Consider the following 17423-nt stretch of genomic DNA (forward strand, 5'->3'; position numbering starts at 1 on the left):
CTTTTATTTCAGTAAAAGATCTGAATACTTTCTAATTAGTCAGACATTTCTATATAGTTCTTTTTTGCCAAAAGGGTCTCATATTTCTTGTAGCATGTTTTTTTAGATATGCATCACTAACTTACTGACTCTCAATAAATCCCCAAAATGTACTTTTCTTCCTGGCTCATGAGTAGTCTTGTAATAGATCAAAACTAAATGTATGACTCAGAATAATTTAGCCTCACAGTGTTGTAGCATAAAGTAGCTGTTTCATATCAAATCAATTTCAGTCAAACAAAATGGGTATTAATAGAGACAAAGTAGCTTAAGGGCATTTTGCCACTGAATTTTAATTCCTCTATTTTTGTTTCATTAGACAATGCAGTTGCCCACTGCTGCAGGATATGAGGATGCATGATTATGATGGTAAAAGATTTCTGCAGACATCTGGTGAAACACAGGAAGAGAGCCTATCATAAAAGATCACTTGCTGTTCCTCCGTGTTCATGGTCCCCTGGTACAAGACAAGCATGGGTGATAAGAATAATAAAGCTTTAAGAATGTTGTATAATGAATGAAGAGGGCAGCCATGTCAACAAATATCTAATTAAACAGGCACTAAATCAAACATACAATGCAATTTTACAACATGACACAGTGTGGAATGTAGAGAATGTAACAGCAGTTGTAAGGCAGCACATTTGCCTGCAGAAATCGACTTTACGTTTATGCTGCTGCAACATTCACGAGACACAATGTGACGGGGTGAGGATGACATGGAGGTGACAGCCAGACTGATGTGTCAGGATGCTGCTATTTTCATTTACAGAAGCAGTCAGCAGACCTTCTGACTTTCTATAAAATAATAAACATAGATCTTGCTGTGCCTCACTTTTCACAATGGAAAAAAATCACTGTGGGATCGTCTGTCAACCCCACTGAGCTGTTCTTATTGTCACGTACAGCAGGCTCTGTGTACAACCCAGATACATATAAAGACATTTTATAAGATCTTTACAGATCATATAACAATAGGTGTTTTGTTCTCTTCACATCCTGAGGTTGACTTCTTGCAAAATTTTAATGAGCTGTAATTTATTATGTCCTGTCGTTTACTGCAGGATATTTATCAGATTATGGCTACTTGAACCGGAGGACCGGATGAACTCAAGGACATCGACACTGGGAACTTTGGACATGAGATATTCAAATGAGGTGAGACAGAAGCTGAAAGCAGGATCAGTGAAGATGACTGGATTTATTTATTGGAGAACTGACCTCAGAGATTCAGATTCTGGAGAATTAAAAATGTAAAGCTCAAGAAACAAAAAAATCTTGAAATCAGTTCATCAATTTCATACTTCCTTTTTTTTACCATATTTAATTTGTAAGGCTGGAATAACTTTTGCATTCATTTACATTTATGGATCTTTCATTTCTGAATAATTTCCTACGTTTTGACAAAGTTTCCTTGAAATAACCATTTAATTTGGTACTAATTAGAAGAAAATAGAGAAAGTTTTCACTTTGTACACTTGGTCTTCGACTTCTTTCCAGGAATAACCTGAATGACTGCAGCTGGTATTTTTTGGTCAGAACTAAGAAAAGGTTAATAACTTTAAAGTTGAAAACAAAAAAACTACTTCTACTAGCATTTAGTTCATAAGGAATTTATTTTATGTAACTACAGCCAGGCGTGACCTTACATAAACTGACCAACAACCTGCTGCAGCACACAGTGACTGTGAGAGAGTGTGTGAAACAGAAAGATGCTGTTTGTGTGGAAGAGAAAAACTAAGTCTGTAAAACAGGGAGATGAGTGTGTTACTGTGTGTGAAATATGACACTTGTTCACACTGATGACTCGTTTATGCAGGAAAAGACATACTGTAGTATATAAGGAACACAGCACCCTCTAGGTGCTGCTAACAGGTTTTCACAGACTTGCTTTATAAGACACTGGTAATGAAGGTAATCCTCAGTGTAAATATGCTTTTAATTTGCTATTACTTACTTTAGTCAGCTGTCTGTAATCTCTGTTTGGGAAACGTATACAGGTGTACTTTCGGAAATGTTGCTGACCTCTATTTAGTGGCTGAGAAGTTTCATAAAATATATTCAAACATCAAACTGGCAGATCATTCTTAGAATTAAAACTAAACTTCAATGATTTCTTTACACTTTACTATGATTGTAGTTCCATTGTATTTGAAGCTTCAGTTGTTCAGAGTTTTTAGTTTTGTAATGATGATTGTAGTCTTTATGCTTCATTTTGGTTCTTGATTTGGTGTTTTAGCCATGGAGCAAATAACACTCTATGTATGGAAACATCACTGAGTGTATCCACTACTTTAGTCCAGATGTAAATATCTATAAAATGTGGTAGTGTCATTCAAGGCCCTCAAAGGATGAGTCCTTATAACTGTGGTGATCTCCATCGCACCTCCATGATTTTGATATTTGTGGTTTTCTGTAAAATGATTACTAATGGATGGATTGCCATTAAACTTGACACCTAACATTCAGGATAAATTGCAATAACTTTGAAAATACCTGACAAACTAATTACACTCCCATCAGCCTCAGCTGTACTTTGTGTTTAGTGCTAATTAGCAATTACAGCATGCTAAAAAGTTTAATTTGGTTAAATTATAATATAACATAACCTGGTAAATAGAAGCTGATCATTTATTTTTATTCTTTTAAACTTGTTAGCATTGTAAGCTGGTTTAGCACATAGACCCATAATCTTGTTAAAATGTGTATTCATTGCATTTAAATCAACTTTACATTTAAAATCTCACATTGTGAACATATTGATATATGATAAGCATTTAGCTCACAGCCTCAGAGTCACTAGGGCTGTTGTTGTTGTTGTTGTTGACTGTTGTTCATCCTTCAAATGAAATGTGGTTGACTTCACTTGTGCTTCTGTATTTGTAACCGCTGTCGTTAAGAACTATGATTGTGTTTTCTGATTATGTCTTTATTTTGGTTCATAAAGTGGAATCTTTTTAATCATTAAAGAGTCAGCAGATGCTTCACCATCCCAGACAACAAGCTGTGTGTCTCTGAAAAAGCACATTAGACAGATCAATAGAGAAAAACCTGCAGTAAAGTAAATAATATTCATATTTACATGTTATTATATCATATTCACATTCATACACATTGCACAACACAAAAAAAGAATAATCATCTCCGGTCATCAGTCAAGGGATTTCAGTAAATCTCAATAAAGACTTTTATTTTTTTTTGTACCAAAATAGGCAGTTAGAGCAGGGATAAATATTATAATATGTTAGATATAGATCCATCTCTGTAATAGATTCTTTGCATCGGTGCTTTACTCTAACAGACAGTGGCATGGTCCCCTAGCTAAAATACACAGCCAGAGTCTTACAGAGAGTCCAGTTCTGTCAACTGACGACACCACGGGTTCACTGGATTCATAGAGGATTACAGACGGAAAGTAATAATTTATCTGAACATTCTGTGAGGAAATATTAAAGCTTTCAAAACACATGTGGTCAAAACTACTTATTATTTGGGGTTTAAGAGCTACTCTGTTGACAGAACGGCCATTCTGCACGTCTCTGGTCTCCAGTCAGCATGGAGGAGTCGCCTCGGGGGTTGAAGGTGGAGATGGGAAGTGGATGGCTGACAAGGTCCATATAGGGGCTGTGTTACCAAAAGCATCTTGGTATTTCAAGTGTTCTGCTTGACAACAGAGATTATTGTCATGTTTCAGGTTAGCCCCATTTGGGACTTCACTCTCTTTAATAGCTCTGTTTTTGGTCTCCATCTCCTGAGGGAAATATCTGGCTCTTTAGCTGCTAAACGCTCAAGTATGTTCACCAGGGAGTCTCTAACTGTGTCTGTCTGCCGTTTGCAGCTAAGCAGGTCATGTACAGTGGGTTTTTAGAGCTTTTTTTTACTGTAATGATGCTATGAGAGCAGTGAGAGTGAACCAGAACAGTAAAACTGCAGCCAGACAGATAAACAATGAACTGAAACTCGCTGTGAAGCTCTGAGGGGAGCTGCACATTCTGATCATTATTCTCTGTAAATTCATCACTAAGAGCAACCCCTTTCACATTGTCACATTTTTTTCACATTGTCATTTGATACATTACTATTATAAAAATATTGATTATAGTTGCTTTAAGGTACAAGCCAAATCGTTATTTTTTTACCTCCTACCCCAGCAGAGGGTTGTGTCACCAAAGATATTTTTGGGATCTCACAGATGTCGACTATAAAATGTTTGCCCGAAGCTAAACCAACATTAAAATGGTTTATTTCCACAGACTGTGACAGATGTCTTTGTAAACAATCAAAAGTTACATTCACTGCTGTTCTTGCCAAAGCTGCTTTTCAGCGGCGTAGTGTGAAACTAATGGCAAGATGTGAATAATGCTGCCCGTGGATGCCCTCATGCTCATGCATTATAAATAAAACATTGCTCCATAGCACGATAAAGCTACTAAAACTATTTAACACAACATGTAAATTGGCCTGATAAAAAGAACAGGACAGTGAAACAGCTGCATTACTAGAAGAAAAGTTGTTTTCAAGCTAGGTTTCAACTCCTGCCTCTGCTTTACACCATACAACATAGTGAGCATTTTATTTATTTTCTTTTTTTTTTGTTCAGCGGGAGTAAAGTTTAACATATTCTGTGACGTGTTTTCACTTGTTGTTAAGAGAGGTAGCTTCTCCTTAGTCTCTGCCACAATACGAGCAGCAGAGACTCTGGAAAGACCGCTGCAGACAACAGATGTGCAAAGAGAGACAAAGCCAGCATCAAAAGGCTACTTGTACTGTAAAGTTGCCTGTTGTAGCACCTATAGAACTAGAAACAGTGCTTCAGAATAAAATATTGTTATGGAAATTCACTGTTTTAAAGTCTGTGGTCAACTGTGGAGGCCACGGCAGTGGTGGATTTAGACAATGGTTAAACATTTTATCTTTCTGGGCAGACTGTAGACATCTATGGGATGATGAAAATACCCTTGAAGATACAACCCATTGCTGAATAACAGGTAAAAATGTAACACTTTGATTGTCCACCGTGTGCCCGTATCATGGAGTAACCTATGGAGTGCAGAGGTCACAAATGGTGCTATAGTTTCAGGTGTTATTTATGCACACTGGGACTAAAAGCTCAAACCTATAACTGCAGACACCTGCTGCCAGAAGAGCTAATGCAGTTGACTAGTTAGTGCTGACAGACTGATGTCTTTAACTACACAACAATAGCAAGACGTACAGCAAATGAGAAAACTGCAAAAACCAAAAACTGTTCCCTGACGTCTTTATCTCTTTCAAACCAGCTTGGTCACCACCGACAGCAGAAAGAAAAGTGAGTGTATCACACATCCAAATACCAGAAACACTGGGATGGTATCATTTCTGTCACGCTAAGATGCTTTTAAGAAACCAGCCCTCATTAGTGCAACTACAGTAAGAAGGAAAGCTATAACGATGATGCTGATGATTATGATCGTGATGATACTGTTGATGAAGAAGATGATACACAGTTTAATGCTGGAGTGCTCAACCAATGTCACACTGTGGATGTGGAGAAGGGGAGGAGGAGAGAGATAAAGGCATGAGACAGAGAGGGCGAGGAGGAGGGGAGGCAAAGAAGCCCTTGTGGGATGGAATGGAGTGGACTTAGTCTTTTTAAATTTGAGGATCTGGGCCTGTATTTACCAAATTGTAAGCAAAAACCCTTCACTTTTACTCAGACTAGCCTTAAAAATGTATCAAAGACTTCAAATTTAAATGTTTTAGAGGAACATATTGGTCATACCTGAAGCAATATGTTGAATTCAAAACAGGCTATTTGTATGTTATTAGAAGATTTGATAGGATTTTACCACTTGTTCTTTTTCTTGTGTTGATCATGGTGCAATTGTGTCATTAATTGCAAGTGTCATTAATCATGATGTGATCACTTGAAAGCTGCTCTTAAAGTTTGGTGTAAGTAGGAGTGACACGGTTGATAAATGCGTCCTAAGCAATTCTTTTTTTGGCTACTGAGGTTGTTCTTAATAATTGTCAGAAATTTGACAAATATGGCCCAGGCTTTCAAATGGGCTCTAAAACAATTATGAGGCCTATTTACTCAATTTATTTTTGGCCCAGAGTACCCCATACTTTATCTATTTTAAAGCTATTTAATTAAATTTGCTATTTAAGCTTTGAATTTCTGGTTGTTACAAGAAATATCAAGTGTCTTATGCTTAGGATTATTTTCTTGCTACATCTCTAAACAGTAATTGTACTATAGTTTCATTTTGGCCCTCGATACCAAAATGCTGGGGCGCATTATAAAAGTTTTCACCTCATATTTAAAGTTTGCAGACAGTCTGAAGAGGAAAAAGAGGAGGAAGCGATGGAATATGAGAGAAAGATAGAAAAAAGACAAGGAAGGGAAAAGCTCTAAACAGGAGCAGTGCCATGAGGAAAGACAGACAGACAGACAGGGAAGGAGATCAAGATTTTGTCCCAAAAACATGCTTTTAAAGCTACAGCGTGCAAAAGTCTGCCTCTTGGTGACAATATTATCATTACAAACCCATACATGAATGCATTACCCTTCGTTAATATGAAAACAACAACGACAACAACAATAAGAAGAACAATAATGAAATCAAATTAGATAATGGTACATGTCGCCTTGATTTGAACCACCTCCTTAAACATTAAGGAACCAAGCTGTAGGAAGATCCACCAATAGGCTGCTGGACAGACTTTAGCTCCTCCCACTTCAGGAAGTAGCAGTCCCAGATAGTCCCAGCCCTCATCCGACTGTATGTGCTTGTGTAAGTGTGTGTGTGTGTGTATATACTGTAGTGGTGTGTGTGTGTAAGAAAGAGAGAGAGAAAGGAAGCAGGCTGATAATAGAAAATTGAGAGAAGTATGAAGTGTTGAAAGAGTGATGTGTGTGATCATGTAGTATGTGTGTGTTTGTTCAGAGTCGCTCCTTGGTGGGCACCCAGATGTAAGGACCAGACTGCTCCTCAATGACCTGCTTCACCTGCGAATACACTTCCTCTAGAGATGAGCCCTGGACTATAGCTGCAGACAGACAGACAGACAGAAAGAGAGAGATTAATATCCTAAAGATTTCCACCAAAGAGCATTTACTAAAACATATTACCAGTGTGTGTGCAAAAAGGAACTATAATTAAAATGTCCATTAAAGGAGGATTAACCTTTAAAGGTCAACGTCTGTGTATATGAGTGTGTTAATTTGGATTTAACACATGACCTACTACATTGGAAAATAAAGTACAGCCATGTTTAATCCAAACATAAAGTCTTGCGTGTGAGGATGTAATGTACCACTTTTTTTGTGGTCGACTTGTTCACCTATTCTCTCTAACTCTTTCTTTGTCCTGAGCTGTTAAATTCCCAGACTGTCTATCATGGAAAACTGACTGTGACTCCTGTTCCCATGTGAAGTCGTCACAGAAAATTCACAAATCATTAATGAGTGCGGAAGGGAACAACAGCTCGTGTTTATATGTGTCTCTGTGCCAGTAACTAACCGGTAAAGTACTCAGTGAACTCGTGCTCCAGTTTGACAGCTCGGTCGAAGGTCTTCCTCGCCTGCTCCTCGGTGAAACGCTTGTTCATCTCTCTGCAGAAGCAGACAAGATTCAATATATCAAGGTACAGAACAAGAATGTAAAACCTCATTTACATGAAACTAAACCCTCAGCAACCTCTCTGGAAAGTGGTAAAATGACATGATGATAATTAACTTTTATTACACTGGTACTGCACCGACACATTGGTCTTTATCGTTCATCATCATTGTCTTCCCTCTACCATGTTTTTATCTTCTAGTTCTTTATTTCTGTCTTGCCTTTGACTGGCCTTAGTGCCGGGCTATACTGTCTTCTGAGTATCCTGTTTTTGTTTGTCAAAGCACTTTATAAACTCTGTTTTTAAAGGTGCTACATAAATTATGGCTGCACAATTAATCGAATATTAATCGCGATCACGATTTTGGCTTACCAAAATTAAATGAATGTGATCGTCTACGACGCTGACGTTTAAAATGCGTGCTTGATTCATAAAAACTCCACTGCATATCAAATCAGACTTCTTAAACTAACAACCAGCCACCACAGGGGATCGAGATGTTACGGTTTCACTGTTGGGAAGCTGTCCAGTCGCTGCACGCACACCCTGCAGCTGCAGCCTGGATACTTTTATTGTGTGATAGTGTGAAATATTGATCAAAAATAATGTGATAATTTTGGCCATAATCCTGCAGCCCTAATATAAATAGAGTTATTATAATTATTAGTATTATTATAACTCTTGACTCCAACTATTCTTGTATTATATATTGAAGCTAATAAGAGAATTTGATAGGTACATAACGGGAAGCAGGAAAAAAAACACTGGGATTGTTTAGCTCAAATACACAATGTTGTAATAATAATAATAATAATAAAACTTATTTAAATAGCATTTTTCTTAACACTATTACAGAGCGCTGTACAAAGGAAAAAAATAAAAATAAAGCAAGGCAGATAAAATCATAATAAGGAACATGAGGTAATAAAACTATGGAGTGAATTAGAACAAATAAATAAGAATAAATATAATCAATATATAAATAGATCAGATATTCTCAAATGCTTGCACAAAAAGAAAAGTTTTAGGAAGAGATTTATATGTTATGATGGTGGTATTAATATTTACTTACAGGATGTTGTCGACATTGCGTGGTCTAATGAAGATAGCGATGGGATGTAGGCCTGCCATGTGGAGACGCTTTATCGCGTTCCCTGATACATCCAGTATACAGTGTTTACCCTGGGAGAGAGACAGAGAGTTGTTTCTGCTTCCTGTCTCCTTGTATTCATCCTTATAGTCTCATTCTCTCTCTCTGAACTTACCTTGTCAGCGACTTCTTTGACAGACTGTATGCTGGTTCCATACAGATGGTTGTTATACTGTCCAGCCTCTATGAACTTGTGTTCCTGGATCTCTTGCTCCATGAGCTCTCTGGAGGACATGAAGTGATAATCTCTGCCGTCCACCTCGTAGTCTCGTCGCGGCCGCGTTGTATCTGAGGATCATAGATTTTTACACATATTCATTTTTATTGCATTACTAATTTTTCAGGTGCTGTTTTATAATGCGTGAAGGTTTTCACTTCACCCTATGAAAAACTTTAATTTAAAAAAATTATCTTTATGTCTTACTCTATATCCAAGTACATCTTATTTAAAGGATAAAAGTACAGAAGCTTTTTATCTCTGTTTAATTGGTTGGTGCTTAGCTGAAAAGCTAAAAGAAGCTAAACATCAACCTCCTGTGAGATATTTTAGTTTTCGTAATGTGTCAATGCAAACTTTAGTATTATTTTAGGGGTCGCTGCTGAGGTTCATCACAAAGTTAAGACACTCACGTGGGACGCAGGAGCCAAACTTGTCAGGGAACTCGGAGATGAGATCATCGTTGACCCGATCTTTCATTGGTCCGAGTACGATGACTGGCCGTGTGTAATTAACTGGGATATGACAAAGAGAACCAGGTTGATATACACACACAAAGACACACAGTAAGTTGAGTTAAGCAATGCTAAAAATGTGAAAATCTACTAATAATAAATAATAATAAACTAATTAACCCTTTAACATTTCTCCTTGTATTTTTGTATATATTAACCAAAAGTCGAATGACCCAAAATAAAAGAAAATCAAACTATAAGGAGTTAATATTCAAAAAATTAATCAGGTGGAGAGAAACACAACTTTAAATAAATGTTAATATTGCTTCATGTCTTCCAGATGATGAAACTGACATGTGGTTGCTTACATGTTACCCTTAAAAATTGTATACGGTGATAATATGTCAGTGTTGTGTTTAGAGCTGGTTTCTGTTGCCCCCAAGTGGCCAAAACATCAAATAATGCAGGTTCAAGGTTGTGAAAAATAATCCCACAGTCTACAGTCTGAGATTATTTTATATATTTTGTATCATCTTGATTCTCTTTGGAAATGATGGGATATCAACTTGGATTTGAGATAAAGCTCCACCACCAGTTCAGTGGGCTGTTGTTAAAGAAGCAGTAAGTTTCACACTGTATCCATGCTTTAACTTCTAAATTGGTTAGTTTTCTGTATAAAAACTGAAGGTACATTTGCACAAATTAACTGAAGAGTTTTACTTTATAGATGAAAAAGAGGTATTTTGTGTATATGCTGTTGACTGACTTCAGTAATCAAACTTCCCAAGACTGAATAATAAAAAAAGAAAACAAATGAACCTTGATAAAATAAATAAAAGGAAGTTGAGCACTAACCTTCCTGCTGCATGACAGGTTGGTATGTGAGGAGGGTCTCCTCCTGGCCAGCTGATTGGACAAACAGAAATGATGGACACATTTATATGCGCAATGGATGGGATTATTGACAACAAAACACACTCTAACCCTTTTCTACTTCTGGACTAAACTTCTTCAACAGCTCTGGAAAAGCCAGAGAAGCAGATAAAGGTATCTTGCACACACACACACACACACACGCACACACACACAAAGACAAACACACACGCACAAACACTCACATGCACATAAGAACACAATAATAACAACAAAGAAATAGACATGTGCATATATGCATGACACACCTACAAGCACACACAGAGAAACACACAGACAAACCAGCAGCAACATAGAGTGGCTGAGGTTTGAAAATAAAATACAAACTGAATAAGAACAAGCAAAGAAGGGAGAGAGAGAGAGAGAGAGAGAGAGAGAGAGAGAAAGAAAAAGATAGAGGAGGGTCTAGACTTACAGGAACAACTTTCACTATCGCTGGTGCCAGAGGTTACCAGCTCTGGAAGGACAAGACAGGTCAGAGTCAGCAACACACACACACATACAAACACATAAAAACAGACAAACATACACAGACTTACATCCTTTCTATGTCGCTCGACCAATGACAAACATTCATATTTATAACAGAAACCATCAGCCATGCAGTATCATCCCATCCATTTTCTATATTCGCTTATCCCAGTCTATCCCAGCCAGCATGCATCATACAATACCTACAAAACCTACAGGACACAGTCAGAAAGATGTGGACACCTGATCATTACAGCCTCCAAAAGACAAATTAATTAACTGCTTCCTTTAAAATGTCTACTTTATTACATTAGGAAAGACACAACAAAGTCCAGAGGTTTCATCTGACAAACATCCAATTTGGCTTTGAAATATTCTATTTTTCCTTGTGTACATAAAGTGGAAATACTTCACCTCCAAAAAATTGATATAACTGTGGTATTGTTCCACATAAGTTTCCACTTCGAATATTAACACAGCTTCTGGTTGCTGGATTCAAACTGTATGGATTCAAACTTCCAGTCCTTCACCATACATCCTCCTCCTCCTCCATGGTGAAGGACGATATTAGAGGTAAGATAAGGGTGGAGGTGAACGGTACAGTAGTGTCAGTCCAGTTTGCTAAGGAGCTGATGTTACATATACTGACCAGCAGGTGTCACTGATGGAGAGAACACCTACCTTTATCATCCTGATCCTGCAGAGAGAGATGGAGAGAAAGCATTAATCATCATACTGTAGATGATCATAACAGTATCTTGACTGTTATCAGCAGAAGCCCTATTTGAACACTCATGGGTTCTCCACACACACAGACACACACAGTTTGAGTGAGCAAGACTAATTTGCAGTCTTTCTCATAGCACGGAGCCAGGGGATATATGAAGTGTGTGTGTGTGTGTGCGTGATAATTTTTAATTATCAGCTCTTCACCGTGCAGAGTTGCTGATTGCGGAGTTGCTGATTCACATAGTGTGAGGAAAACAGAGAGCGAGCCAACAACACAGTGATATCAATAGCCTATGTTAGACTTGCGTGTCAGCTCTCATCACCACGCTGTGTGAAGTGTGATTAATGTCACGTCCTCGCCTCGCCTGTGAACTCTGTGAAGACTGCACCTTTCTGAGTCACAAATATCAAAGGAACAAAAAGCTAGTTTGTGTACTTTTAATTAGTCTTTAATTAATAGTGAATCCGCCTAAACTTTTTCCTAGTAACAAGAGGCGTGGCTGTTGGATTTTTAGTCAACTTATTGTCATATGAGCTCTTCTACTTGTAAATTTGTTGATTTAACTCCAAAGCAGGCAAATTAGTTTCTTCAGAGTTCCTGTTGCTCTGTAGATGCAAGCTGACAAACAGAATGATATTTTATCTAGCACTAAATCTAGTGCTAATTTAAGACCAAAGCATATTTCTGAATATTTTTAATATTAGTGATGTGACATTTTCTAGAGGCTTGGAGTAATCAGATTATTTCATAGTCAACAAAGATCCTAATGGCTGACTAATGTAATAAGAGAGAGCAATAACCAGCATCAGTACAACACTAACAGTTATTTTCCTTTATCTCTAGGTCTCTCTATATTAGCTCATTCAGGCTGCTGAAGTTAAGGTCACTGGCATAATAAACCCCACTATACCTGTCTGTAATACCCCTCTGTACAGCTACAGCATTTGATCCTACAATAGACATTATCAAACTCTCAGTTCTACCGACTCAGCTTATTGTTCCGGCAACATGATAAAGGTGATTTAGCTACTGCGCTGAACGGGGTGTATCTGAAACAAACTTCCAAGAGACTCAACATTTAAAACTTTAAGATAAGTGATAAAAACACATGTCTGCTATTGGTCTTCATTTACTTTAAGAGCTGCTTTTAGATCTGCACTATCATTTTATGTTCTTTACTTTACACTATGCTATCTTATTCTGTTAGTGGCTTACATAAAACACTAATCTGCGTATGAAATGTGCTTTACAAGCAATGTTGCCTTGCCTTTACCAAACAAATCAAGTACACTTTGTCGCCTGACTCTGTTGAATTAATTTCCCACATATTTAATTGTCGTGCTCTCATATTAAAACAGTTTAGATGAGAAATGACCCCTATTAATATATATGTGTGGAAGTATTGTTTCTGCTACTTTGTTAACATCACGGTTATATATCATTACTTGACAGGTGAAAAAACACTTTCTTCAGCACGACACAAAGTCAAACCTCCTTCTGCGCCTGGTTTAACAGCAGCTCATCACATTCTCATTCCAGTTTTCACCTGTGAACTGGGGATCTATTATTATGAGTTGCATATGGCGTATGTTTTATGTTGTTAGAAGTGTCTTGAGGGTGTGTTTTGAAACAATGCATAATGTTTTACTGCAAGAGAACAGTACTCAACCCGTGGCTATTTTAACACGGTTCACCAATTTAATTATTTAACATTAATTTGCCAATATTTACCTATAAACACCTGTTTTTTGAAAATGTGTGAATGAGGGAATATGAGCACACTCTCAAATAAGATGTAATCTGTTTAATCTGTCACCAACAACCTTTAGTGTTGTATATAATGTATATAAACCAGGTTGCTACTCACCGATCTGTCCTGAGACCTCGTCACTCTGACTGTCTTTAACCGCGACCTCTCCTTCTTCTCTGCCCTGTGAGATGTAAGGACAGGAAATACATGAAGAGAAAGACAGAGAGAGGACAAAAACAACACAAACAATTAAGTAGCAAGAAATGTAGCTGGCTGAATTTACTCCCTATCCCCTCTGTTTGAATCTGTGTTTATGTGTCGGTTTGTCAGGCACATCAGACATTATTCATTGCTTCATTGCATTCATTGTTAGTTTCATCAGTCAGATTGCTGTGCTCTAGGCCTGTGAAACACAACAGTAAACAATGGGGGTGTAACCAAGCGAATGTGAACCCTATTTGCAAAGAGATTTTCCTTCGGATCTCTTCTAATAGCTGGAAAATCAAGCTTGTTATCACAGAATAATGATCTTAAAACATTTGGCTAACTTTAAACTGCAGAACTATTTTAATCTCACATTCAGCATGTCAGATCTTTTCATATTTAAAAGGTAATTTTGCAGCTTACTATATTTGGATCTATCTTGCCTATAAGGAGCACTATGAGGTCTCTAATATCCAGGTATGATGTAACTCAACAGCAAAGAGCAGATAGCTTGTAAGTATCCACTAATCTGAATGGGTTGTTCTTACCTTATAACAGATGCAAAGGGTTGAGAGAGTGAGACAGGACCAAAATACTTCTGCCATATGGTAGAAAAGACATTCTCTCTGCTTGCTCCTGCTAAGGAGACAGTTTTGTCTGCTAAGTTTAAATTTAGATTTGTCACTTCCTGTGCAGGGCCATTTCCTGCTGGTGATTATATTCAAAACCAGAATTTCAAATAAGGTGAATCTCCAGTGTCACAGTTCAGGGACCTGTTTCTCTGCTGGAGCAACATTTTATAATTTAGGCTGACAAGCCAGATGCGCTTTTAGACAAAGTCATTATGCATTATGCAGCTCTTAGCCTCCAAATGTCTGTAAACGGCCAAACAACAGTCACTGCAAACAGACCAGCAGCCTGGAGGTCCACAGCAGAAATTACAGCAATAACTAACGTAACGATGTTCGACTGCAGGCGACTGTTTGGTTTTAATCCCTGATGGAAGGCTTTAAAACACAACAATACCTTCATGTTTACAACACTGCATTGGCAAATACATTGTTTCTCCTTTCCTTTCACTCCTGAGTTTCTATAGTCACCTCTTTCCACCTTTCTGCCAAATAACATGAATAGAATTTCAAAGCAAAAGCAGTGGGTATTTTACTGAAGAGGAAGAGGAGAGGGGGAGGAGAAAGGCGCAGGAGGAGAAAGGTAGAGAGGTGTGCGAAAGGAGGAGGGAAGGGGACGAGAGGAGAGGGGAGAAGAGAGGATGAGGACCAGGTGAGGTGAAGAGGAAAAGAAGAGGGAAGAGAGAAGGAGGAGAGGAGAGCAGACAGAGGAGGAGTAGAAGGAAAAGGAGAGCAGGACAGAAGCAGAAGAGGAGGAAGAGGCGAGGAGGAGAAGCAGGTGGAGCAGAAAAAAAGACTGGAGGAGAGCCTCGGCTTGTGATAATTCAAGTTTGATTAGTCTTTTACCCTAACACAGTTATTCTATTACCCCAAATGCGTCAGCCTGTAACACCCCAAGTTCTCTCACCGAGCCTCTATTCTAACACCTCAGTCTATTAATACCCCACCGTCTAAACCCCTGTGTGACAATCTCTACATCCATCCCTCCCATGTTCCAATGCCATCCGCCATCGCTCACTCCCACTCATCTTGTTGCCTCCGATCCCTCTATTCACATTTTAACACTCCCTCACTCTTTCCTTCCACTCCATCACTTTCCACATCCCTCCCTCCCTCCATTTTCATCACCTCTCAGTGTCACGGACGGTAACAAGACTTCTTTCAAATGGTCTCCTCCCTCCCACCTCAAAAACCTATCAACATCTGTCTGTCACCTCCTCCACTGGGAAACAAGGAAGGAGAGCGAGGTGGGGGTCCTATATTCTGCAGATTCTACATAATGATGATGTTTGCAGTATTATCAACGGTGGTGGAGGAAGTATTCAGAGCCTTTACTCAAGTACTAATACCACACTGTAAAAATACTCTGCTACAGGCCTAAACTGTTACACCCTAAAACCCCTTTGAACTCTGACCTCCTGCGGCTGGGGATGACTCCGACTTCGGGGCAGTTTGGAGGCGGGGGGCTGAGGTGACGGGCGGGCCACCACTCCTCTTCGCCAGCGCTGCTCACGTGGAGGATATCCCCGAAATGAAATGGCAGGGCCTGATTGGGCGTGGTCAGATCTGACGCACTTCCGTCGTAGTCAAACAACGCTCTGCAGGCAGATGGAGAAATTTCATATTACACACATTTAAACAAAAACACAACGGCGGTGAGACAGTCCTGTCTGCTGGAGGGGGCAAAAAACAGACATTTTGCATATCTTGAGCTATTACAATTCAATTTAGTTGAATTTTATTTGTACAGCGCCAATTCAATTCAAGTTATCTCAGGACACTTTTAAAATAGAGTAGATCTAGACTGTACTCCTTTTAAAAATATTTAAACCCTTCCCAATTACACATTTTACATTTTACATATTTACTTTATTATAAAACATATTTTTTTTAGCTGAGGACCGCTTGCTTACACTATTAATTTATGACCTTGTCTGTGTGTACATGCCTCTGTGTGTGTATGTGTGCGTGTGTGCGACTGTACACATGTGTCTGCGTACATGTCGGTCTGTTTGTGTGCATTTGTGTTTCACAGAGTTTCAAACCCATCCAGAGGGGAAAAGACCCGGGAAAGTAGGCCAGCAATATGTGTGTGTGTTTGTGTGTGTGAGTGTGTGTGTGTGAGTGTGTGCGTGCAAAGGAAGTAGAGCTGAAATAACTGGCATCCCCTAAAGTCCCTACTGCCTTCATCAATAAAACAGAACATAGACAGAGAAGGAGAAACCAAGAGAGAAAATCAGACAGAGAGGTAGACGCAGAGAGTCCGACGTCAGAACAAAAATCACCTGCTCATGTTTTATTAATGTTTGATTAAAGATGAGAAAGGAAAGACTTCCACACAGGTGGGCATTATATATTTAGCTGCTTAAAATATGACTCTCCATCAGGCTGGATTCAAGACTAGACAATAATAGAAATGTGATCTTATGACCAGAAGGTCGACAGTTCAGTTGGGATTTCACTGAGGTGGTACCCGACCTTTCAAAACTGCTGTAGTTAAACTTCTTCACTGTCAACATCAAACTGTACTGTGATCATTCCATCAAATGAAACTTCTAACTGATGGATGCTGAGCTAATGTGTTAGCATGTAATCACAGAAAACATTAAATTGAGTTTATATAAATGTTTTGGTAGCAGTTCATTTTAGAGGCATTTTATGTCCTAATAATTTCTTGACAGTTTGCTGGAACAACAAGTTATTTTGGTTGTAATTACAGGAAAAAAAGCGCAACAAGTCCTCCAAATAACATCGTCTGAAACACTTGCTCTACAAAGCTGTAACAACATAACATATTTTACCACTCTACAACAGGAGCACTTCCTCCTTTGCTCCCCTTAGACTACGGATGATAGAGGGCTTCAAGCACATGTTGTTTTGGGCTGAAAACTGACATCTCGTTCTTCTCGGGAAAAGAGAAGAGTCTCAAAAAGAGACAAAGTTATGAAACTTAGCTGTGTTGAGTTTATTATTTGATTTGCTAGAAGAGAAACCTCCTTGAAAGAACTGCTCTCAAGAAACTATATAAGAATTTATAAGAAATTCAAATATTCTAAAATAGACATCAGACATGAGGCAAATGGTAAATGGTAAATGGACCTGTACTTGTATAGCGCCTTTCTAGTCTTCCGACCACTCAAAGCGCTTTTTACACTATGTACCACATTCCACCCTTTTCACACACATTCACACAGCTATGCACAGCATCGGGCAGCAATTCAGGGTTTCAGTATCTTGCTC

The 17423-nt window shown here is 38.5% G+C and overlaps 1 protein-coding gene across 3 annotated transcripts in view; it reads right to left on the reverse strand.

The window, feature by feature from the left end:
• Nucleotides 1-2859: 2859 nt before the first annotated feature.
• The window catches only part of LOC118321748 (disks large homolog 1-like), a 104781-nt gene continuing 90217 nt past the window's right edge, over nucleotides 2860-17423 (reverse strand). For 2 of the 3 annotated variants that reach the window (XM_035653223.1, XM_035653225.1), the window contains 10 exons: nucleotides 15599-15781; nucleotides 13468-13531; nucleotides 11552-11567; nucleotides 10815-10856; nucleotides 10322-10372; nucleotides 9425-9526; nucleotides 8910-9082; nucleotides 8717-8826; nucleotides 7545-7636; nucleotides 2860-7071 (listed from right to left, as the gene is read on the reverse strand). In XM_035653223.1, the coding sequence (XP_035509116.1) occupies nucleotides 6965-7071; nucleotides 7545-7636; nucleotides 8717-8826; nucleotides 8910-9082; nucleotides 9425-9526; nucleotides 10322-10372; nucleotides 10815-10856; nucleotides 11552-11567; nucleotides 13468-13531; nucleotides 15599-15781 (940 nt within the window). In that variant the 3' untranslated portion in view covers nucleotides 2860-6964. The remainder of the gene's footprint in view (nucleotides 7072-7544; nucleotides 7637-8716; nucleotides 8827-8909; nucleotides 9083-9424; nucleotides 9527-10321; nucleotides 10373-10814; nucleotides 10857-11551; nucleotides 11568-13467; nucleotides 13532-15598; nucleotides 15782-17423) is intronic. The other variant, XM_035653224.1, reaches the window with a different exon arrangement.

Source organism: Morone saxatilis, unplaced genomic scaffold (genome assembly GCF_004916995.1).
Source record: "Morone saxatilis isolate NCDOM2014 unplaced genomic scaffold, NCSU_SB_2.0 Contig12, whole genome shotgun sequence".
NCBI lineage: Eukaryota > Metazoa > Chordata > Actinopteri > Moronidae > Morone > Morone saxatilis.